Source organism: Ochlerotatus camptorhynchus, unplaced genomic scaffold (assembly GCF_037179485.1).
Source record: "Ochlerotatus camptorhynchus isolate MF236.1 unplaced genomic scaffold, CSIRO-AGI_Acam_v1.1 ptg000770l, whole genome shotgun sequence".
NCBI classification, from domain to species: domain Eukaryota; kingdom Metazoa; phylum Arthropoda; class Insecta; order Diptera; family Culicidae; genus Ochlerotatus; species Ochlerotatus camptorhynchus.
This window is the reverse complement of record NW_027041237.1, coordinates 255,379-281,768: the sequence shown is the minus strand read 5'-3', so window position 1 is coordinate 281,768 and position 26,390 is coordinate 255,379. Positions and strand designations below refer to the sequence as shown.

General features: G+C 42.2%; 1 protein-coding gene across 1 annotated transcript in view; it reads left to right on the top strand.

The window, feature by feature from the left end:
• The window catches only part of LOC135714979 (scavenger receptor class B member 1-like), a 67,957-nt gene that overhangs the window by 17,046 nt on the left and 24,521 nt on the right, over positions 1 to 26,390 (top strand). The window contains exon 3 of the mRNA XM_065238384.1: positions 3,997 to 4,163. Coding sequence (XP_065094456.1) covers positions 3,997 to 4,163 — 167 coding nt within the window. The remainder of the gene's footprint in view (positions 1 to 3,996; positions 4,164 to 26,390) is intronic.

The window sequence follows — 26,390 nt, the reverse complement described above, 5'->3', positions numbered from 1 at the left end:
CCAATTTAAAATATTTAAAGCTTTAAAATCCATTACTGAATTTTAAAGTCATGACAATATTGATCGCAAGTTTTACTCCAGTTTGAATAGCATCAAACATGGAGTTAGATTTAGGCATATCAGTAATAATGTCAATTAATGATCTTTGTAAAAATTCCATTTTAGGAGCAGTAATGCTTCCTAAGTCAAAATTTTCAAAATTCCTGTTAGAATTACGTTGGCACTAGCAGCATAGGTAGCTCCATTGACTCGCTGAACATTATTGTTAGCAGCGAGGGGAGTAGATATAGATGAAGAATTTGAAGCAGGGTGATATTTGTACTTCCGGGTACGAATGTAGAATTTGTTCCTCGCTGACCGTTGTTAACAGCAGAGGAATTTGTACCTGTTCGGAAATATGGAGCGTTTCCTACCTGGCGTTTAGAACGAGGTTGTAGAATCGCTTTGCGAGTCTTACATTCCCAAAAATTGGATTTGTGGTTTTCACCACAATTTGAACATTTAAATTTCTTAAGATCTTCCTTCACAGGACAGTCGTCCTTTGCGTGAGAGGAATCACCACAATTCATACATTTAGCTGGCATGTAGCAATTTTTAGTTCCGTGACCCCATCCCTGGCACTTACGGCACTGGGTGAGGTTTTGGAAATTTCCTCCAGTCTTCCTGAAATGTTCCCACTTCACTCGGACATGGAGCATAAGGCTAGCTTTTTCTAAGGCCTTAAGGTTGTTCAGTTCACTAGACTTGAAGTGAACTAAATAAAAATCATTAGAAATCCCGTTGCGCGAATCGCCAGGACGGGATTTCATTTTCATTTTGATTACTTGGAGTGGCACAACTCCAAGTAATTTAGCCAGTTCATCTTTGATCTGATCCAGGGATTCACCACTGGGCAGTCCTTTCATGACAACATTGAACACACGTTCAGTTTTGGTGTCGTAAATAAAAAATTTGTGCTGCTTCTCAGTAAGATACTTGAGAAGACATTTAAATCTATCCAAGGTTTCAGCCAAAACATGGCATTCACCCCGACATCCAATTTGTAGTGAAAACTTAACTTTCACGAAGTTGAAAAGTTCCATGCGAAGAGCATGGAAATCGGAAGCGGTTATCACAATAGGGGAATATTTTCCTTCTTAGCATTAAGCCGGGAAAGTTTACTAGAATTTTTCCTGGATGATGGATCATTTTCATCATCCGTGAGCAAATCAAATTGCTCAAATTAATTTCATCCGAAGGGGAATCAATAGTTTGCCCATTTCTTTTGCGCTTAGGCGCCATGGCGGCAGTAAATTTTAATCAAAATCGACTTCCAAGCAGATTACCATAAGAATCTGAAGGATCAGTGGAATTTTCCAAATCGATATTCAAGAAGGATTACCTCGGGTAGGGTCCAAACAAGGATCGAAGAGGAATAAGAGTTGAACAAGGTAGAAATTTTACAGGTTGAGCACTGAAAAGTGCTGTTTAAATTTGCTGTAGCTTTAGGTAGTACTAACACTTCCTTCAGTATAAAGCAAATAGATCCGCACGGCAAGAGAGCACGATGCGCAAAAATCACCCTACTGCTTTCTCTCTGAGATGACCTCGTTGGTCGTGACGAGAGGAGCAACACAATAGTTGGGTAAAGAAGAATTGCATTAAAGGGTGTCCACGATGAAATTGCCACACTATGAAATTGCTCTAACTTTTTAACCGTTGGGTAGAATTTAATGAAAATTTGGGTGGATTTAGTTCATAGTGCATTATTTACATCCTGCAAGTTTTAAAGTCCTGTGATCAAAACTCGCGGAAATGGAGTCGAAAGAACAGCTCGTGCGTGATAAAATCTTGCGCATTCATCACGAGAACAAGGATCTCTCGCATCGTTCCATCGCTAAAACGTTGGGAATCGCGAATTCCACGGTGTCGCGAGTGATTAAGCGGTTCGAGGAACGGTTGACCACCGATCGGAAGCCCAGAAGTGAAGGAAAAAGTATTCCGTACAACACCAAAAATCACAACCGCGTAGTTGGGGCCTTCAACCGAAATCCGAACGCCTCCGTTAGGGATGTGGCTAAGAAGCTGCACCTAAGCCGAAGTTTTGTCCAGAAGGCCAAAACTAAGGCTGGGCTTCGAACGTTCAAGGTACAAAAGGCCCCTAATCACGACGAGAAGCAGAACAAGTCCGCCAAAACCCGTGCCAGGAAGTTGTACCTCAACATGCTGACGAAAGTTGAATGCTGCATCATGGACGACGAAACATATGTGAAGGCCGACTTCAAACAGATCCCCGGCAACCTGTTTTTCACGGCCAAGGATAAGTTCAGCGTTCCGGAGCATGTCCGCACTCAGAAGATGTCCAAATTTGCGAAGAAATTTCTGGTTTGGCAAGCCATCTGCACGTGCGGGAAGCGGAGTGCACCTTTCGTGACCCAGGACACGATGAACGGACAGGTATGTATGTATGTACAGGTGTACATAAAAGAGTGCCTCCAGAAGCGGCTGCTTCCTCTCCTGAAAGCCCACAACGTCCCAACAATCTTCTGGCCGGATTTGGCCTCATGCCACTACTCCAAGGACGTGCTGAAGTGTATGGTCAATTTCATGCCGAAAATGTTCAACCCTCCCAACACTCCGGAGCTCCGCCCCATCGAGAAGTACTGGGCGATTATGAAGCAGCACCTTCTTAAACGACCTAAGGTAGTGAAGACAGTCGAGGAACTGAAGAAAGTATGGGTTTACATGCAAAAAACGGTTGATTCACAGGTTGTGCAGAATCTTATGGCCGGGGTTAAGGCCAAGGTGCGGGCATTTGCGTATGGACTGTAAATAAAATACGAGTAAAATGGTAAAATGAAGTTTAATAGTTATTTCTCAATCCCTGAAAATTTGATGGCAATCGGATGAAAACTCGAATTTTTCGAATCAATTTTGTGTGTGGCAATTTCATCGTGGACACCCTTTATAACACACCATCGACTGAATATGCTTTCAGCAACGTGGGGCTTTAGGTAGGATGAAACGTAGCTAAAACTATTCCACAGCTGCAGACAGTAATGAGCAAATTTCCGCGTACATCGTATGGGTTAGGAAAACAGGTGTGCGGTTGACTTTGTACTGTCGCATTAATGGCCCTTCGCTCATTTTCAACTTCTATTCCATTTTTATACTGCCGTACTCTAACGGAACTATCTACCTAACCTCTCCTAAAGACAATTATCTACCTAATAAATTATCACCCTAAAGCTTCATGTTAGATAGCATTTCCAACCAACTCTGAAGAACGTGTGTTTTCTTTGTAAGATGGAAGGGCACCAGATGAATTCCTGCCCCAATTAGAAGGAAGCAGCCAGAGAAGTAACAACTGGACGGTGAACGAAACCAGAACGAGAAAAAGCGCGACCAGTACGAAATTCAAATTTGTAGCAATTTAGAAACTAGATCGTATGCAGGTGTGGTAGCTTGAAGTGCCATAAGGGAAGCGATTGAGGTGCTCGATGAAAAAGTGATGGCAATCAAAGAGATTACCCCAGATGAAGATAGCAACAAAAAAGGAGAACAAGCTAGCGGAAGCTAGGATTATTTTGAACTATTTTGATTACCGGAAAGACTTAACGGCAATAGAACTGTTTGAAAAACAGCAAATAAATTATTAGAAGAAAACTGAAGAAAGAAAAATGTTTGGCCCTCTTTTTATTTATTTATTTATTTATTTATTTAAAAACATATCGGTTCGGTAAAGCTAACGTGATTTTGACTTACAAATAAATGATGAAACAAAAAAGACTTTATATTAAAAAACACAACGCTGTCCAACTAAATGTTCCTTTTTTTTTAATATTTGGAATGTCGTTGAAAGGACCTGCAGGAAACCTTTATGTTAATTTGCATACCATAAATCCTTTGGAATGCATAAAAGACAAACACCGTGTGATGAAAAAATAAAGATTTAAGTTTATTACTAATACGTAAGCATTATTAATCGACATGTTAATTTCTGAATGAATTTTACAGGTGAATGTCTGACAAGAGGTTTAATAGACGTTACAGACTGCTACTATGGATTTCCGATAGCGCTGAGTTATCCTCATTTTTACGATGCTGATCCCGAACTTCTCACAACGATAGAAGGGCTTCATCCCAATGGATCAATTCATGGTAGTTTCTTCATGATAAATGCGGTAAGTTTGCAAGCTTTTAGAGCAAGAAATGTCAGTTGTTTCAATTTAATTCAACTGAGTATTTTGTATCCATGACATATACGTATTTCAACGGAGTAAGCGTGACTAACTCTCACTCCAGCAGGCCTGGGTTCAATCCCAGTCAGTGCCGCCGGGGGGTTTAATTCTTCAAACAGCTCCAATACTACTACTAATGCTGATATATCAATGCACTTCACACCTGCCTTTAGAAATAACTTTCATAAAGACCTGATTGTAACGGAACTACAGGGTAGTCTCGTTTGGTAGCTGGGTGAGTTCCGTATCACCCAAGATCTGTCAGCGAAAACGTCAGGGAGAGTACAACGGGTGACGTGAATCTCAAACGTCACAGGCAGCAAAAAAAATCGTTTAACACAGATGAAACACAAACGTGGAAAAACGAATAAACACAAAGAAAATTATAGTTAAATTCTTAAAAGTAAAGCTTAATTATATTCAAGGCAGGCTAATCCGATAAATTTACGATCCAGTAAAAGCAAAGGGACTAGGTGGCAATTACCAAGGTTGCAAATACTCATTTAAGCTAAAACAATGTTTTTTTTTAATATGAAATAATTAGATGCTAAGATCATATTTTGAATTGGTAAGATACAAGAAGAGGTTGCAAAGAATGTGTTTGACATATTAAACCTGTTTATTTTACTTCATGAGAGTCACAATCAGCGATTTTTCACACATTCACTCACTCACTCACTCATTCACTCAGCGATCAGCAAATCGCTGATTGTGACTCATAGAAAGCAAAATTTACAGGTTTTATGTTTCAAACGCATACTTTGTAACCTCTTCTTGTAAGTTACAAGTAAAACATGTCAGCATACCATCTTTTGGTTTTTTAATATACATAATGCGTTTATTTTTCCAGGCTAATTTTCTGTAGCTTTGCGAAGCCGATATTCATTGTTTAGATTATAAAATTAATTGAAACTAACATTAGTAAAGCGGGTGCCGATTACTCGCGGCTATCTCGAGGTTAGGGGTAACAAATTGTAACAAATGGATGGCAGGGTAGGGATTGTGAACACAAGGTTTGAAGAGAAATGTGCTCTTGATCTCGAACTTAGCGACACTCTGATGAAAAAGACAAACATGGCGGTACACCGATGGGCAGCTAACAACTTGGGAGAACACAAGATGACACTAACTAATAAATCCTCAGATCTATACGTTTTAAAAACACATAAATTAAATTCAAATAGTCGAGGTCTCGGCTCGCCAAGACATATCTAACGGGTATCGTGGGTTGTTTTCCTCGGGCCCTGAGGGATATGGATAACTCAGATCTGGCAACACGGTGTAAGGTACATGACCAAACAACATGCTCGATATCGTGATAACCACTGCCACACGCACATAAATTGCTGCCTGAGAGCCCAATTCGATAGAAGTGCGAGTCTAACGAGCAGTGATTGGACATAAGCCTTGATATAATGCGTATAAAGTCGCGGCTAATGTCCAACCCTTTGAACCATGGTTTGTTCGACACCTGTGGGAGAATAGAATGGTACCATCTTCCCAATTCACCATCATTCCATTTTTGTTGCCAACTGATGATGACTTGCTGACGAGCAATGGAGAAAAATTCGTTGAAGGCGATTTGACCACCTTAGCCAACGAGTCCGCTTTCTCATTGCCCGGAATTGAGCAATGAGATGGGACCCAAGCTAAGGTGATAGTATAGGAGCAGTTAGATAAAGCACTCAGTTTAGATCGTATTTCAGGCAGGAAATACGAGGAGTGCTTCATCGGTCTCATTTAACGAATAGCCTCCAATGAGCTAACTATCCGTAAAAATGAAATAATGGTCAGAAGGTAGTTAGGCAATTCACTCTACTGCGTAAAATATAGCTGCGAGTTCCGCAACGTATACGGAGCATGGTTTCTGCAGTTTATAGGAGGCGCTATGAAATTGATTAAATACACCAAATCCAGTGGAAGCATTTATGGTTGAACCATCTGTGAAAAATCATGGTGGTACTTGATTGCAAAAATTGAGGGAACAACCATCGACCGTTATCTGGTATTCCATGGATTTCTTGCATCATGGTCAGATCAAAATTTACAGAGGAACTATAGAAGGCTTGAAAGCAATCACGATTGGAGACTAATGACGAAGGACCAACCTCCAGCGTCATGTACTCATAGTACAAACTCATGAATCTTGTTTGAGGATTTCGGTCGGTAAGCTTCTCAAAGCGTTCTATTACCAAAGGATTCATTACTTCACAACGGATGAGAAACCCGAAAGGCAGCTCAGCGAAACGATCTGTCAGTGGGAAAACACCCGCGAGTACTTCGAGGCTCATCGTATGAGTCGAGTGCATACAGCCTAGCGCAATACGAAGGCAACGGTATTGAATCCTTTGCAGCTTCAGGATGTGTGTTTTTGCTGCGGATTGGAAGCAGAAGCTGCCGTACTCTAGAACCGAAAGGATGGTTGTTCGGTACAACCTGATCAGATCTGCCAGGTGGGCTCCCCTAGCAGCACACTTGTCACATAATAGTAGTTGTTACTTGTATGCACCTTATTTCAGTCACAATCAAGTTGCAGCAACCTATTTCGTTGGATGTGTGTTGCTTGGGTCCCCACCAAGTTCCGGTAATTGTACGAAGAAAATTAATCCTTTGCTGGCAATTTTGTTTCAGATACGCAATATGTTTTCCCCATGTGCATCATAATGCACATGGGGAAAACATATTGCGTATCTGAAACAAAATTGCCAGCAAAGGATTAATTTTCTTCGTACAATTACCGGAACTTGGTGGGGACCCAAGCAACACACAACGATTCATAAATCGAACCAGACACCTAAATACTTAAAAGAAATACTTTGAGTGATTGTTTTACCCATTATCTGAAGCTGTAACTGTGCAGGATGATGCTTCCTAGAAAAAACAACCAACTAAGTTTTCTCCGGAGAGAATTCGATACCCAGCTTCATAGCCCAAGTAGACAAATTGTCTAAGGTATCTTGCAATGGTTCTTGCAGGTCCGGTGCACTTGGTCCTATAACGGACACAACGCTGTCATCTGCAAGCTGCCTTAGTGAGCAATTTTCATCAAGGCAACCATCAATGGCTTTTACATAAAAGTTATAAAGAAGGGGAATTCCATGCCGAGACTTCCTAGACTAATTCAACCAATCTGCGGTTGCTGGTGACCAGTGGTAGCACCAGGGCACAGTGGTTAGAACAAGTTGGGTATGTGGTATCTAGTAATAGAGCACATTCGTTCCTTGTCGATGCTTGTCGAAAAAGCCTTTATTCCATTCAACTTACAGGGTTTATATAGCCGAAACGGCTTCAGAATTTACAAAGTTCTTACATTGCATTTTCCTAAATCTAGTTAGTTAAAACGAGAAAGAACGAGGCGCCTGGGAAAGTGTTGATAAACATTGAACATTTCGGTTATTTTACCCTCTACGCATCCATCGATAATGTTTTGCTATTTGACACTTTTCGTTTCCTTACTGGGTCCGTATACACGAGACCTCTGTTATACACCGGCGTAGGAAAAACGTTAGAGTCAGCAAGACAAGTGTTTGGGTCGTTCGCATCCATGCAATCGTACCACACATGCTTTCCTGACCTACTTCTCTCCGTTGCATTTCGGTTTGCTTATGGTTCAAAATGAAATTTGTAGTAACGTTAATATTTGTAACATGAATTGTGAATGATGTTCTGCTAATTTATTGCGTTGGGAAGATGAATAGCACAGGGAGCTTATACATGAGCCCTGGGGGAGACCCATGTAACTAATTCGTGAAGTTGTCGAGTTTCCATGAGAGAAGCTCATATATTTCTCAGACAACAAGTTGCTCAAATAGTTGTTCATAATTGGTGAAAGCCCACTATCGTGGAGTTTATCCGAAAGGACATCGATACAAACAGAATCAAAAGCCCCCTTAATGTCCATAGGCGCATAGGCCAGTTGAATTTCAGTTGAAAGCAACGCAAGACAGTCGCTCGTTCCCGAAATCCAAATTGCGTATCTGAAAGTAAACCATTCGACTCGACCCATTTGTCTAGACGAAAAAGAATCATTTTCTCCAACAATTTCCGTATACAGGACAGCATCGCGATGGGACGGTACGAGTTATAATCCGACGCGGGTTTACCGGGGTTTCGAATGGCGATAACTCTTACTTGCCTCCAGTCATCCGGAACAATGTTGCGCTCCAGAAATTGATTGAATAAGTTCAACAAGCGTCTCTTCGCGACGTCTGGGAGATTTTTGAGCAAGTTGAACTTGATTCTATCCACTCCTGGAGCTGAGTTGTTACATAAGAGGAGAGCAAGTGAGAGTTCCACCATCGAAATACCCGACCTTACCGTGTTTGCGGAAGCGTTTAAACGCGGCGGACTTCTCGCTGTTCGCGTCGGTGCAATCCTTATCCCACCACGGAGTGAGAGGTCGTTTGCGAACGGAAACACCTGGAACGCGTTTCGTCTGTGCTTGAAGAGCGCAGTCAACGATAAGCCGCGATAAATAAGGAGTTCTCATCCAGCGGAGGGAGTATCTCAACCGAATCAGTACCATCGATAACCGCGGACGCAAATTTTTGCCAGTCGATGTTTTTCGTGAGGTCGTACGCGATGTCAACCGAGCGAGTTGAAGATGAACCATTGGCAGTAGACATTTTGATTGGCATGTGTTCACTACCGTAGGGATCTTGAATTACTTTCCACGAGCAATCCAACGATAGTGAACTCGAACTGAGGCAGAGGTTTAATCTACTTTCTCTTGCTGGAGGTTTGGCTACTTGTGTTACTTCCCCAGTGTTTGAAATTGTCATATTGAAGCTATCGCAAAGGTCGTATATCAGCGTTGAGCGGTTGTCATTGTACAGTTCCACCCAGCCTGTACCGTGGGGGTTAAAATCTCCTAATATCAACCGAGGCTCAGGTAAAACTGAGCAGATATCAGAGAAACCTTGCCGAGAAATCGCAGTTCTCGGAGGAAGACATACTGAGGCAATACTGAGGTTTTTACCTCGAATATTTACCTGACATGCGATAACTTCAATGCCTGTCACGGAAGGCAGATCTATTCTTTAAAAGGAATGGAGCTTGTTGATCCCTCCATACGAATCTGCCCGATCAAGGCGAATAATGTTGAAATCGTGGAAAGCAAGATCGTTGTCTGAAGAGAGCCATGTTTCACAAAGGGCAAATGCATCAGAAAGTGAGTTGTTAACTAAAAATTTAAATGTGTCAAGTTTTGGCATAAGACTTCTACAGTTCCACTGAAGAACAGAGATCATATCCCCGACCTCATTCGAAAAATTATCCATCAAAAAATATGATCGACGCTAGTTGCTTCAAAAGAGTTTTCACAAATGGAATAATAATAATGTTCCTAGTTGAGTCAGAGACGTTGAATATATTGAAGATGCTCTCCACAATTCCAGAAAACGTGAACATGGCATCATGTTCTTGCTGGTTATTCAGCTGTTTTTTTTTTCTGGCTGAAAAACTGGGATATCTGGGGTTTTTAGATGATCCCTGAAGTGGCGGAAAGTCTTTGTTAAAATTAAAAACTTAAAATTCCGGTGGTGGGGGTTTTGCTACATTTCCGCTACCTCTTAAATTTGTCAAGGTAGCTTGAGAGTCCATATGAGAGGCCTTACGAGGTTTTTGGGTGACGACTGTTTGGTGAGGTGGTTCGCCATATTACTGCAGCTACTCCTAGAAAGAGTCCAATGGCTAATAGTCCGATGGCTGAGTTGTTCTGGTTGCGATCTGTGGTTTTCAGGTGTTCCAACTCTTCTCGATTCTGTAGGTGAATTTCGAGTAATCTTTCCAGAGAAACCAATGTTTCTATGCTCGTTTGCTTTATTTCTAGTCCCTCTAGCGGAATTATGAATGATGGAGCACTTTGATGATGTTCCAGGTTACTGAATGATTGATTGTTTAAAGTAATGGAGCAATTATTAAAGTAGATTAGCAATGTTCCCGAAAGTGCTCGGTTAATAAGTTGCAATCAGTTGCATTTTTCACGATGATGTGGTTATCCGTGACTTTCTTTATTTCCATTCCATCGTGTGTTTCTATCATCGAACAGTTACCAGATGATCACTGCAGAAGCTTTGAATAACATTCGTCGTTAGAGAAATCTAGTAGGTCCTTTGCATCGCCGAGTATGTTTCCCTCAATCGGTTGACACGATCCCTCGATGAAGTGTGTAGATCCTGGGCTGGCGATAGCATGTGTTGCGGGAATTTTCAGTACTTTTTTATTGATGGGTAGTGGCTCTAGCAAGAAATGTTTGTAAATTCTACTCTCTGTCTGTGGTATAAGGATAATGAAATAATTTTTTGTTCCTTTATATAATGCTTTGATTCCTAAAAATTCAAAAGCTTCATTCATTAGTGTGATGTTTTGTTCCTGAATCCTGTCTATTATGAATGTTAACTCTTCTATTTCTAAGAAATTTTTGGAAATGTCATTTAGATGTATTGTTTCAAAAATACAATCAAAGTGATTCTTGATAAGTTCCATATGATGAGAAATTTTGAAAACCTGAGTGAGAGCAGTAACATTTTGATTGATTTCTTTCTTGTTTACGATGTCCTGTCTGGCTCTAATAATATTTTTTTTATATATTTTGTTGCTCGTTCATAACCCTAATAATTGAAATTATTCTCTCCTGCATCTGTATGTTGATTCTAATTTGCTGATTATTTTCTGCAGTGCTACAATAATAATTAAAAAGTCGTTATGACAGCTATCCATATAAAATAATCCGTTAGAGATAACTTCGTCAAGATACATAATTTGTCAATTCATAAAAAAAAATCACTGGATAATTGTTCAAAAGACACTTTTAACGTTTGAAATGCAGTGTCTTTTAAATTCTGTAAGTGTTGTTGAACGTTTGATATGTCTTGGCATCGAATTAAAAACATTTATTTCTTTATAATATAATGAATTTTGTGAAGCACAAGTCAAGATATGTGGTTTCTTATTTCAACCGCGTTTCTAGTATTATATCTATGAAAGTCACTTCCTCTTTCAATTCGATCACACGAATATCGAGGCAGCAAACCGTTAACTACTTTAAAAATGAACACCATATTCAAATATACAATTCTTTGCTTCACCGACAACCATTGTAAGGCGTCTAGCATCAAAGTTGAGGAAGTGAATCTATTACATCTCAAAACCAAACGCATTATTTTTATTCTGCAAGCGCTGTAATCTCGATATTTGTGTTGCCCTGGCTAATTTGTTATTGCTTGCTCTCAATTCGTTAATGTCTTTATTTATCTGTACCAGGTCATTTTCGTCGAGGTTACCTGTTATAAGCTTTATCCCAGAACCTAGCATGTTTATCAGTCCTCTTTTCCCCCTCTTCTTAGGATAAAGGTTATCATACAGGTTCCTTACCGTCGTGTATCGGTCTTGAAGAAGATCCGTCACGTCCTTGAAGTTGTGAAATATTTTCAAGCCGTTGATGATCGTCTGTATTTTTGACAGTATTGGTCCGTATTTGTCTAAATCCACCTAATGGTAGATTTTGTGGTGTCCATTCTTCATCAGACTGTTTCCAATTTGGAGTGTGAGGAAACCAGGATTTCGGGAAAGGTCTTGGATGTGTAGGATTTGGGCGTAAAATAAGGTTAAAAATAGTAGGAAAACTGATAAGGCTGCCATTCTCCTGCAAAAATATAAAAATGAGTTGGAATCTTTTAATGTTTTCTTTGTGTATTTGTCGACCAGAGCAATCAATTATTAATCTTTTTTGTCCTCGATTGCTGTAACTGGAAAATACTGTTCTCTGGTACCCTTTTGAAGACTATTTGGTCTTATTTTACAATAGGAGGGTTTTGTCTTTTCTTGTTATGAAACTCCAAATCTCGTTTTTTTGTTTTCTCTAATGGAAGTATAATCTCATCATAAAATTTATTACGATTTTCTAGCATCTTTGTAACATTGATATGCCTTTCGGCTCCATCTTTAAGCCCATAAAAAATTTCGCGTGGCTTATTTTTTGTAGCGGTGTGAATGGTATTGTTGTACAACGTACAAGTAATTCTAAATATTTCCTTTTTGCTCAGGTCTGGGTAAGAAGGTTGAATGCATCGAAAGATTTCTGCTAGTGTAGAGTGAAATCTTTCGACTGTACCATTACTTTCGCTATGATTTGGAGGAGTGTAATGAACCTCGATGTTAAGGTTGTGTAGTAAGCTACGTATTTCTACTGATTTTAGTGCGGGTTCATTATCGCACACTATGAGATTTGGGGTGCCATATAAAGAGAAGAACTTTGTTAATCCCTTTCGGATATCATTAATTGTTCGAGATTTAATCGCAATAGAATCCCAAATTTTGAGAATTTGTCAACAGCTGATAAACATTTGTCTGATTGGCTTTTAAAAATATCTATGTGAACAATTTCTAATGATTTTTTAACATCTGGTGTATTGGCAAGTTTAATTTTATAAGGATGTCTGCGTATTTGTTCTTGTTGCAAATTGTATACAGTTTGACAAATACTCTAATTTTAAATTTCAAATTCGAAAAAAAGAATCTTTTCGATATTTTACCATTATTTTCCCAAATTATTCTATGAGCGGAGTTATGGATTTGTATTTTGGTCCTCTGGAGTTATTAGATCAACTAGAATGTTTGGCTTATGTAAATCTTGAAGCTTTTATACCTATTCAAATATTTTTTATAGACAGTTTGGATGGAGTTCATCAGCTTCTCTGGAAAAAGAATGCAATTTGATCGTTTGGGATCCATGTATTCTTTGAAAAATGTTATTAGGAATGAATCACTATAAGTCTTTTTGGTTATGGTTCTACGATAGACTCTTGAAAAAATCTCCACGTGATCCATGCTTTCTTGTTCTCCAATATTGAGAACGATTTGATTACTGAACTTGTTTATAGGGGGTTCAGTACATTTGATGAACTCTGGGTCATTGGTATCCGCAGAGCGCACTGTTGCATTGTCTGTGGAAGATGAATCATTCAACAAATTCAAGTTTACGTCAACTTGTACCCTTGAAAGACTGTCTGCTACGACGTTTTGCTTTCCGGGTCTGAATTTGATGTCATAGTCAAATTCCTCGAAGTAGAGCCGCCAATGGATAAGCTTGCTTTTAGGATCTTTAAGATTTAAACTAAAGGTTAATGGCTTATGATCCGTTTATAAAGTAAATTTTCTTCCATAAAGATACGGTCGGAAATATTTACATGCTCACACGATGGCCAAAAGTTCTTTTTCAATTGCGAAGTAATTTTCCTCCGACTTATTGAGAAATCGGGAAGCAAATGCGATTGGTTTGTCACTTCCGATTTGGCCTTGTGATTAAACAGCGCCAACAGCGTAGTTGAATGCGTCTGTTGTCAAAATAAATGGCTTGTCAAAGTCTGGATATGGGAGGATGTCGCTTCCTGTCAAAATGTTTCTACATCTTTCAAAGGAGTCTACAAATTCCTTAGAGTCAATAATAGATTCGCCTTCCCTTAACGCTTTAGTCAAGGGCTTAGCAATCGTCGCAAAATATCTAATAAATTTGCGATAATAACCAAGTATACCGAGAAATCCTCGTAGTTCTTTTTCTGTTTTCGGTAAAGGCCATTTCTTGATGACATCTATTTTTATCCGCATTAGGCCTAACGCTCTCAGGTGTTACAATGCCACCTCTTTTTTTTTTTATTTACTTTTATCAAGCTGAATTTTCATGTTATACTTGTCAAGTTCTCCAAGTGCTCCTTAAGACTCGTCGAAACGATGATTATGTCGTCCATATAGATGAGGCATCTTATGCCAATGTGCTCTCGTAGCACATTGAAAGTAGACGGTGCGTTTTTTAACCCGAATGGCATTCTCAAAAATTCATAATGACCATTCTCCACGCTAAATGCGGTTTTCGCTACATCTGCCTCGCTGATTTCTATTTGATGGAAACCAGATGAAGACTTGTCTTGTGGCAGAAAGGGTATCGATATGATTTTTTATGGACGGGTAGTTCATCTGTTGTTGTTATATTGTGTTTTATTGCATTCGTGATCGTGAGGTTTTCTCCTTCGATAAAGAATACGTCCTGATGGTCTGCAAAAACTTTAAAGAGGTTAATTTTTTCCTCTTTGTTTAGACGATCCGTCCTCAATTGTTTAAACAAATCCATCTTAATAGGCTTATCTGTTTCGAAGTTACAAACTTCCATTTGCAATTCGTTCGGGATGTTTACTCTTGTGGGCTCTACAGACATGTTGGTAATTGCTACCAAAGCATGGTTCTCTTCTGCCATGTACAGTCCTGACTGTATCATAACAAAAGGGGTAATGAAAAGATCATTTTACATAAAAAATCACCCCTTTCAACATTTGTTGCAACGTTTATGATTTTCGTTTCGTGTGCATTCAAATTCAAGGATGTGGTTCCTGGGTATTTTTTTAGCATCTTGGAAACTGCAAAATATTTGAAGCCATTAATATGCTGGCTTCAGCTTTTGAAGGGATTCGTATCCAATTAATCCATCGAAAAATGGATGAAAATCGAAAACGAAAAATGTGATTTTACTATTTTGGGAATTTCAGAGAATCGAATGGGTTAAATTCAACGAATCGATCAACAACATATGATCCGCTAATATTTCTCACTCTTGTAGGAGTAGTGGTTCTAGTGGAAATTTTAAAAACTTACCGTCTCCCGTTTCATTAAAATGTACGGTATGAAATTTTTTATGTTCCCTCCATATGGCTGGAACCATATGGACCACAACGGAGCAGCGCAGCATCATCGGAGCTTGAGTGAAACTAGCTAGATACACATAACAGAAACAGTTTAATATTGCATTGGTGGTCTTTGCGGTTGTCTTACATTCATAGAATTAGACTGTCTTGGTCTGTTCATATTATTGTCCCTAATTGATCGATCTACTTCCATGTTTTCTACTTTTTGAAAAGATTTTATTGGAACCAAAGGAGGTTTGGTGTAGGAATTCATTAAGCCCACATCAGGATAAATTGGAACCTATCGGAAAGCTGTAAAATTTCTTGGTGGTTGTTTATTCGTCAGTTGAAATTTGTCTTTTCTTCTCTCCTCAGCATTGTCGTAATCTTTGGCAATTTGGCAATTTGATAAGCTTGGAGCAAGTCTTTGGGCCTTCCACTCCTTGTGTATCTCACTTCCAAGACTCTCATTATTACGGCCTCATGTCATGCATTGTCTGGATTTAAATGAATATTTGCGTTAATATCCGCTAATAGGCCCTCTACCTCGTGATAGTATTCGTCAAGCGATTTGTTTTTCTGTCTAATGTAAGGGATTTTCCCTGTAAGCGTCGATAGATCACGTTTATCGCCGAAATATGACTTTAATGTTTCTTTAATGTCCTCCCACACTAAAGGAGTGTGGTTTTTAAGACGAGCTTCATTGGCTCTATCGGTAATTTTGTTTCTAATCTGGCTTAACCAAATTTTGTAAGATTCTGTATTTTTTACGTTGACATAAAGTGCTAACACCCTATCAACCGAATCTAGCCAGCTGGCCAATAATTTAGCATCGCCATTGTAAGTTGGAACCACTATACCGTTTTGCTATGGAATGGCTGTATATATATATATATAGCTATATATAGCCGAACTCTCAATAAGTCGGAGGAAAATTACTCCGCAATTGAAAAAGAACTTTTGGTCATCGTGTGAGCATGTAAATATTTCCGACTGTATCTTTATGGAAGAAAATTTACTTTATAAACGGATCATAAGCCATTAACCTTTAGTTTAAATCTTAAAGATCCTAAAACCAGGCTTATCCATTGGCGGCTCTACTTGGAGGAATTTGACTATGAAATCAAATTCAGACCCGGAAAGCAAAACGTCGTAGCAGAGCATTTCCAGCCCAAAACGCAAACCGGTTGGTCATGAGTGTTTCCGATTTGAATGAAACATTTCTCACGTGTTCGCTGCTACTAATGGTTGCATTTTTCATTTAAATATGATTTTTTCCTCCAGAGTAACTTTTGAAAAGGGCGTATAAGAAAATGGATTATTTTTTTTTCAAAAAATCATAACTTGAAAACTATTGATCTGATCAAAATGGCATATGAGAAGAAGTTTTAAGTAGTTAAATTATCTTTTCGGAAAAAAATACACTGAAAGAAAAACTTAGTAAATTAGTATTTAAAAAACGTAAAACGATTACCAGCATACACTATTCACGAAATTCAAGGGTATTCCATCAATTTTCTTGAAAAAAAAAATTATAAAGATCGAAGGGGGGGTGTTTTGAGATAATCATCGTTTTACGTTTTTTAAATACTAATATACGAAGTTTTTTCTTTCAGTGTATTTTTTCCGTAAAGATAATTTAATTACCTAAAACTTTTTTTCATATGCCGTTTTGATCAGATCAATAGTTTTCAAGTTATGATTTTTTTAATAAAAAATAATCAATTTTTTTATACGCCCTTTTCAAAAGTTACTCTGGAGGAAAAAATCATATTTAAATGAAAAATGCAACCATTAGTAGCAGCGAACACGTGAGCAATGTTTCATTCAAATCAGAAGGGGTCGAGACAAAATTGACATTTTTTTTAACGATTTGAGCTAGAAATGCTCAGCAGACAGTCTTTCAATGGTACAAGTTGACGTAAACTTGAATTTGTTGAATGATTCATCTTCCAGAAGCACACGAAAACTGCCACATATGCCTTTCTCGGTGCTGCTCGTCGATGATGCGGTTGGATTTGAATGGGCCCCCAGTAGTCGATGCCGGTTACGGTGAACGGTCGGGTTGCAGTGACACGAGCAGTAGGTAACTCTGCCATAAATCGCTCTATCATTTTAGGACGGTTCCGGAAGCAAACGACGCAGCTATGGACCATCCGCTTGACGAGATCCCTGGCCCCTATGATCCAATACCGGAGACGAAGAAGCTTGAGAAAAAATTGTGGTGCTGCGTGAAGATCTCGAAGATGAAAGGATCTAACCAGTAGCGATGAGAATGCGTGTGACGATGGTAGGATGACGGGATGCTTATTGTCGAACGAAAGTTGCGAGTTGCTAAGTTGTCCACCGATTCGAAGAACTTGATTGTTGTCGAGAAAAGGATGAAACCATCGAAGACGAGATTTACCTGGTACAGGTTGTCGTTGTAGTAGTTGTTGTCGTTCGCTGCCAAAAGATTGTTGCTGCACTAGCTTGATTAGCGTCGATTCCGCCTTGATGAGATCCTCCGTGGTGAGAAAGGTACTTGCTTGACGCTGAGTGGTTTTAAGCCGACAGTTTTGCAGAAACCGAAGACAGTATGCCGTAATCCATAGCATGCGTGCGTAGTTGGAGAACTTTCCAACGTGCTCATCGATGAATGACGGTTCTTCAACAGCTATACCAGCAGTAAAAAGCGACTTCTTGGTTTCTCGCAGAGCTTCTTCGGGTTGATTAGGGTTGGATTTGGTTGCTTTTTGCCATACGGCAGGTTCACGTTGTAGCCAGTCGGGACCGTTCCACCAGAGACTGCTTTCGATGAGATTGTCTGCTGTCGTTCCCCTAGAGATGAAATCCGCTGGGTTCTGTATTCCGGCGACGTGATTCCACGAGCAGTTTTCGGTAGCAAGCTGGATTTTGGATACACGGTTCGCCACGAATGTTGTCCATGTAGAGGGAGAAGATTTCAGCCAGCAGAGGACTACAGTGGAATCGACCCAGAAAAATGTGCCCGCTGTCAGTTGAAGAGATTTCATTACTTTCTCGTAGAGTTGAGCGCCAACGAGTGCACCGCACAGTTCGAGTCGCGGAATGATCTGCTTCTTGAGAGGGGCGACCTTTGATTTGGAGGCCAGGAGCGCTACCTTGACGCAACCATTAGCGTTCGTTGATCGAATGTAGACACACGCACCGAATGCGTGATCAGAGGCGTCGGTGAAGATGTGGAACTGCAGTGACGTTGGTGACGGAAATAGAACGCAACGCTGCACACGTAGTTCGTGGAGGCAAGGAAGTTGCGACTGGTACGATTCCCAGCGAGTTTTGAAAGCTGATGGAAGTTCTTTATCCCAGCTCCATGCCTTTCCTTCACCGTCCACAAGTGTCCAAATGGCCTGCATGAAGATTTTCGCTGTGGTTACGACCGGTCCAACTAGTCCTAGTGGGTCGAATAAGCGTGCTATATGCGAGAGTGTGACACGTTTCGTCAGAGCTTCGGTAGTGGAGGTCGGAGAAAGTTGAGTCTTGTAGCGAAGAACGTCGGTGGCTGGCTCCCAGTGCAGCCCTAGTGTTTTGATGCATTAATCCCTGTCGAGGTCAACTGATGACTTGAGAGCCCTGTTCTCGGTCGGGACGTCTTCTACAACCGCTGGTTCGTTTGATGCCCATTTTCATAGTTCGAAACCTCCTCTTTTGAGAAGAGATTCTAGCTGCTTTCGTAGAGCGATTGCTTCTTCTACTGTGTTCGCTCCGGAAAACAGGTCGTCGACGTAGAAGTCCTTACGAAGAACGTTGGCAGCTTCATCAGCCAGTCGCTGCAGCACTCGTGTAGCAAGAAACGGAGCGCTGGCGGTAGCGTAAGTAACGGTTTTTAGCTCGTATGTTTGTAGAGGGGCTTCTGATGATGGACTCCATACGATATGCTGCAGGTTGTTGCTTCGTTGGTCCGTCAGAATCTGCCGATACATTTGTTTGACATCGGCGTTGAGCAGGATCGGGCGGATTCTGGATCGCATAGTCAGCGATCGGAGGTCTTCCTGTACAATGGGTCCGATCATGAGTGGTGGTGCTGTCCTCTCGTACTGCGGCATGATGGGAAGGATATTGCGCTTGCTGGTAATCCTGCACAAGTTCCATGTGACCTAGCTGCTGGTACTCGTCCATGAAATCTTGGTTCTGTTTGCCGAGTTCATCGTTTCGAGCTAGCTGACCTTGCAGGAGACGAAAGCGACGAATAGCAGTGCTCCGATTGTCACCGAGGTTAGAGAGGATGTCCTCCTTCAGAGGCAGAGAAACGATGTAACGACCTTCGGGAGTTCGAGAGACCATTCGACAAAAGTGCTCTTCACACGCCGTTTCCTCTACCGAGTAGTTAGGGCTTGAGCTGTCTTCTTCGATGGACCAGAATTTCTCCATAAGGGTGTTCAAATCGGCAACGGCAGCGACGTTGGCAACGATCGGAGTGGTTGAAGGACACTGGGTGATCTTTCCGGAGACAACCCAGCCGAAGACGGAATTGATGAGCGTTGGCAGACCAGGACCAAGTTGGATTCTACCCGAGACTTTGAACAATTCAAAGAAGATTTCCGCACCTAGTATGAGATCGATTGGGCTGGTTCGGTAGAAAGCAGGATCAGCTAGTTGAATGCCAGGCGGAATCTCCCAAGATGACGTGTCGACTGCAGCTGAGGGCAAATCGATTGCGACCTTCGGCAGCACGAGAAGTTCAACGGTGGTGGCATAGTTATAGACACGAGAGTGGATTTTCGAGAGGAACTTGAAGCGCGATTCCGTTGAAGACTGTCCTATTTCGGCGATAGGAAGGTGGATCCGCTTACGCTGGACCTTGACAAGTTGCGAAAACGTTTCTGTGGCGAAGCAACATTCACTGCCTGAGTCTAGCAGCGTTCTAGCAGCATGTTCCGTCCCATTATCGTCGACTACGATGACTACAGCGGTGGCGAGAAGTACGCTTTTGGATCCCCGTACAGCGGAAGTGTAGCTGGCATGCTCGTTGAGGGTTGCTGATACCGAAGCAGATGGTTGTACGGTTGATTGTTGGCTTGAATTCTCCTTCGGTTGAGGCGATTCGATGATCTTCGAGCTAGTTGCAGCAGAACCTTGACAAAGCTGAGTGTGATGATGACCTCTGCATTTACGGCAAGTACTTGATGACGGACATTCCTTAGCCATTTACCCCTTACGCAGACAGTTACGGCACAATTGGTGGTGACGAACTTCCTTTTCCTTCTTATCGACATTCATTCTGGAAAATACACCGCATTGATACAAAGGGTGATGATCTGAGCAAGCAACACACTTTCGTTGGTTGGTTGGACTTGCTCCGTGACTGGCAACCACTCGTTGAACCGGTTTCTTGGAGAAGTTGATTGGTAACGGAGTCTCGGTGGTCTTTCCGATGGTTTGCAGAACCGAAACTCGGCGTTGAATAAAGGTCGTCAGATTCTGGAACGATACGGCGTTGAGTGTCGATGCGTGTTCTTCCCAATCCCTCCGGGTAGTGGGATCTAAACGGGTGCTCAACATGCGGATAAGCAGAATGTCCCAGTATTCCGTTTGCTCCCCGAGCTGATGAAAGACTTTCACGTTAGCTTCGAACTTTTCGACCAGCGAGTGAAGCTCAGAAGCGGATTCCTTTCTAACGGATGGAAATTCGAAAAGCGAGTCGACGTATGACTGCTTTAGGCGTACGGGGTTCTGGTAGTGGTCCAATAGTAGATTCCAGGCAACCTGGTAGTTGTTGGCGCTAAGGGCAATAGTTTGCACGAGCTTCAAAGCATCCCCAGAGAGTGACGAGCGAAGGTAGTAGAATTTCTGGATGATCGACAATTCATGCGACGAGTGTACCAACGAAACGAAAAGGTCGTGGAAGTTTAACCATTGGTCGAGATTTCCGGCGAAAACAGGCAGTTTTATGTCGGGCAACCTTACATGCGACGACAGAGGGCTTTGCGTGGTAGAAGAAGAAGATGAAGAAGTGCGTGGCGACGTAGGTTCGTTTTTATTTACAGTCAGCAGGAACCCTTTGACCCTGAAGTACGATGTCTCGAACTCGATGCACTCTTTGAGGTGAACCTCAATGGCTGCTTCATCCAGCATTTCAAGCTCGGCTTGTATGGCGTTGAAGTCGTTCCAGATGGCCACGAGGTGCTCCAGTCGGACGGCAACTTCACGTGCACCAGTTTTCTCCTGGTAGCCATCGACGAACGCCTTGATGAGTCCGAAAGAGGTTAGGAGGCTCTTCTGCCTCGTCTTCAGCGATTTAATTCGCCGATCGTTGGACATCGTGGAAGGAAGAATTCGATTGGGTGCACAGGATCTGCAAACCACAGACCGCGCAGATCAAAAGGGTTGATTTAAGGTGATTGGAAAGCTAATTACCTGATCTTAGGCAAAACTATGCCTTGTGTAAATTTCCAATCGACGCGAAGCAGGTAACCTCAACCTGGCCGGGCACGTGGTAAAAACCTTCAATAGGGTAGGCGGATGACCGGAGTTCGACGGTAATCCGGCTCGAAGGACCACTTTGTCGATAGCACAAAGACGAGCATCAGGTGATGCAGCAGTTCACGGGTGCAGGTAAGTCGGGTTTACCTTGGTTTTCTCTTCAGGTGCCGGTTCCAGATGCAGGTAAGTCCATTAAGCATTCACTAACACTTCTTCTTCTTCTCAAATTACTAACTACTTTATTTAATTGTACTTAATTCACCATAAATTCATTTATTCTTCATTCAGTACAATTTTTACTCTAGTTTCACTATCAATAGAACTTCACTGTTTACATTTTGTATCGTTGACGTCCAGGAACCAAGAGAGCACACTCACGACGGCTCGAGCTTTTATAGCTGAGGGGTGATCGGAAGTAATGGTTTCTCCATCTTGCCGTTTCCGAAGGGCCGTTAATGTCAGCCAACAGTTGTCGGAGTCGGTCGGTCTAACGATGTTCGGTAGGTCGGCAATGGATTTGATGTGTGGGTTGGCAAGTAGATGGCTCTGCGATGTGCATTCGTGCTGAATATATAATATATAATGTTGATGCACGAACATGCACCATCATAAACTTCTGCACACCGCTAGGAGTCCGACAGTTGATAAAAAAGTAACAGCCATCGCATCAGGGTCTGCCGAAAAACCAAAGCCTATAGTACACCAGAATCTACACAATTCGGTGGCATATTCTCTGTTTCGCTACTAACCGGTCCGGCTACTTACCGGTGACAATTCACGGTAACTGAAAGCAGATCAACACATACGCATTCTTAGATGACGGGTCTTCTTCTACACTGCTTGAGTCCAGCATTGCGTCAGCGTTAGATATCAAAGGGCCAAGCGACGGCTTTTCTTTGAGTTGGACAGGCAACATGTCGAGAGAGGAAAGTGAATTTCAACGTGTCAGTGTGCTGGTGGGCGGTGAGACAGTTCAAACTCCACAACGTGCGAACAGTACAGGAGCTCCGGTTGCCAACACAGACGATGTGCTACGAAGATCAACACCTGAAGGGTCAGCCGGTTCGCAGGTGAAGGTAAGGAAAACGAATCCGTGGCGACAAAGACGCGCCTTGACTGGTGCATTTTTGGAAAGAACTCCGATAATGGTACCGTTCTGGAACAGCTGAACCTACACCTTGTGGGCGATCTGGGAAATCGGGAGCTACACGAATGGATGAAACAAAATTTCGCTGTCGAGGAATCAAGTTTGACAGTCAAGCCAGAAGCCGAAGAAGACAAACGTGCCCGTGAAATCATGGAAGCATCAACAATACGAGTGAACGGGTCGTTTGAAACAGGGTTGTTATGGAAGTATAACCATTTTTCCTTCCCGGACAGCTACCCCTTGGCAGTACGACGAATGAGGGCGTTAAATACACGGTTAAGCAGAGATCCAGTACTCTAAGCTAAAGTTAAGGTGACAATTGCACAGTACGAAGCGAAAGGATATGCACACCGGGTCACTTCGGAGGAACTCCAGTCGACGGACCCAAGCAAGGTTTGGTACTTGCCACTGGGCGTGGTGCATAATCCGAAGAAACCGAACTAAATTCTGCTAATATGGGATGCAAAAACACGAGTAGGAGGAGTGTCATTCAACGACATGTTGATGAAAGGGCCAGATCTATTAGTTGCACTGTTGTCAGTACTACTAAGCTTCAGGCAAAGGAATATTGCGGTGGTTGGTGATATAAGGGAGATGTTCTATCAGATTCTTATACGTTTCTTGGATAAACAATCGCAGAGGTTCATTTTTCAACTATTTCCAGATCTCCACCTCAAATCTACGTGATAGACCGGGCCAAATTCGGTGCAACCTGTTCGCCAAGTATGGCACAGTTTATTAAGAACAAAAACGCAGCCGAGTTCGCCGAAAACTTTCCCAGGGTGGCGAAGGAAATAATAGAAAATCACTAATTGGATGATTTCCTGGACAGCGTGGATTCGAAAGCGGAGGCTGTGCAGCTCGTCAACGAGATCAAGTACGTACACTCACAAGCGGGATTCGAGATTCGAAACTTTTGCTCTAGTTCCGCTGATGTTCTGGCTGAGATTCCTGTTTCATGGAGTAACGCCTCACCGTTGATCGCTGTATCCAGATTCTCAAACTGGAATCGACTCCTGAGGACAGCAGCTTACGTTCTACGGGCAGTTCGTAGGTGGAAGGGAGAAAAGGGGTCCAAACCAGATCTCTTGACGTAGAAGGAGCTGTGTGATGATGGCCATGGCAGCGATTTCCGATCACCCACATCATCCCAGCGACGAGGTGCTGGAGACGGTAGTCCTAGAAGCAGAAGCTATTATCAATTCCAGGCCGCTTACCTACATCCCGCTGGATTTTCCCGAGCAAGAATCGTTAACACCAAATCACTTTCTGCTCTTCGGCACAAAGGGCGTCGTGCAACCTGAGATGGCGATCCATACTAGCGGAAGTACCCTACGGAATAGCTGGCGTCTCGCGCAGACCTTGGTGAATCACTTCTGGACCCGGTGGGTTCGGGAGTACCTTCCAACGATAACTAGGCGCACCAAGTGGTTTGAGCCAACGAAACCACTCGGACCTGGAGACTTTTTTTTTCCTCTGTTCGGGACATAACACCACTGCGACCAGTAATTTGATTTATTGTAGTATATCCCGTGTCCTTAGTTTAGTGCATGTCGTATTACTCCATCACTATTGAGAAATGATGAAGTATTCGGTTTTGATACAGTTGTCATCTTGCCTTCATCGCAAGGAATCGATTCTAACTGAAAGGTTCCGCTATTTATACCCTTCGGAGTTGGAACACCCTCCAAAGGCGCGGCCCTTTGTCAGTCAAAATTGGATTCCTTAACAACAAAAACAAGCTATGACACCGATAATGACCATGCATCAGAACCCTAGTCTTAACCACTTCAAACTAGGGAACAACGATTAGAAGATTAGGAATCACATAGGTGAAGACTAACTAACTCATTTTTTTTCCTTGTTTCAAGATCATCCTCGGTCCAGGAAACCCGAGGACTTATCACTATCAACAAGGCATAAAAAGTAACAAGGACTAAGATGTGTTCCTTTGATTACTGAAAAATCCTGTTCCCCTAGTTTGAAGAAGTTAGGACTAGGAATCGGTGGTAGATCTTACATCCCGTAACGTACCACGAAAAGGTGATCTACCCACGTTACGGGGAACCTGGAGACTTGGTCACGTCGTCGAGGAAGGAAAACGGAATAGGTGGCTGAGAGGTGAAGCCGTTGACGTGACCAAAGCCGCTGACGGACAAGTGCGGCGTGCAGTAGTGCACACGAAGAACGGACTAATAACGCGACCAGCTGTGAAGCTAGCTCCCCTGGAATTTCAGGTATCGGGATTCTCCGGAACTACACGGGCGGGGGAATGTAACGGAACCACAAGGCAGTCTCGTTTGGTATCTGGGTGAGTTCCGTATCACTCAAGACCTGTCAGCAAAAACGTCAGGGAGAGTACAACGGGTGACGTGGATCTCAAACGTCATAGGCAGCAAAAAATCGTTTAACACAGAAGAAACACAAACGTGGAAAAACGAATAAACACAAGGAAAATTAAATTAAAATTCTTAAAAGTAACGCTCAATTATATTCTAATCAGGCTAATCAGATAAATTAACGATCCGGTAAAAGCAAAGTGACTAGGTGGCAATTACTTCAGCTTTGCACTGGGTGACGTTTTGCCTAAAATTAGAAACTTAATACTTGTTTCTAGTACGGAAGATATGGATACCTCAGGATACCTCAGGGGACTCTACTTCGGACCCCAAAACGAGCACTGGAGCTTACCCAAAGGTGATGTCTAAACAACAGCCTCCTGCACTCCCTGCCCCCCTTCTCCACCATCGCCCCCTCGTCCACCTGTTCACCCTACTCCAACCGTTCCCTTAAAAATTTCTGCGACCCCCCGCCATAAAGCTTACCCAAACGGCTCAAAAGGTCCGTGGGTTGTTTTTTCCGGCCCAAACAAAAACCTTTCAATTTTTTTCAGATTTCGAAGGATCTGACAAAACATTTTTCGGCCGTAACCGATATCTTTAAGGTGACGCCAAACAAACTGCGCGTTACCGTTGATGACCTGAAGCAGGCAAACCGGATTGTTGCCTATGAGCTTTTTACGATGGAATATCGAGTCTACATCCGCAGTTGCGACGTAGAAATCGAAGGAGTGGTCACCGAAGCGAGTCTAACTTGCGAAGTTTTCCTTCATGCCGAATCCTTCGATATTTTTAAAACCCGTGCCCTTCCGAAAGTGAAGATTTTGGATTGCATCCAAATGCAATCAGTGTCTCTCATTGGCACGAAAAAAACGTACTCTCTGTCAGACGCGTTCCGTGTGACCTTTTCAGGATCGGCGCTACCTGACTACGTCGTAATTGGGAAGGTTCAACTGCCTGTACGCTTGTTTGTACCGTGGGTAATGAACTGCTGAAAATGCAAGCAACTTGGTCACACCGCTGACTTCTGCTCCAACAAACCGAGCTGCGATCAATGTGGCGAGCTGCATGCAGATGGTCCTTGCCGGGCTACCCCAAAATGTGTTTACTGCAAGGATACTCTGCATGCTTTGGTTGATTGCCAGAAGTACAAACAGCAGGGAGAAAAACTTAAGCGGTCTTTGCAAGCTCGCTCCAAGAGATCACTTGCAGAACTCTTAAAAAACACCGCTTCATCTTCCCAAACCACCCCAAAAACCAAAAACACATACTCCATTTTGCTAGATGATGATCAGGGCTCTGACTCAGAGGTTGGTGAAGGAAGTCCCTTTGTCTTTAAAGGCAACACGAAAAAGCGATTAAAAAAAATGTCACTCAAAATCCCCGTAAGACCTCTCGTATGGACTCCCAACCTACCTTGACAAATTTAAGAGGTAGCGGAAATGTACCGAAACCCCCACCACGGGTATTTAAATCTTGTAATTTTAACAAGGACTTTCCGCCACTTCCGGGATCATCTAAAACCCCAGATATCCCAGTTTTTCAGCCGGAAAAACAGCTGAATAAT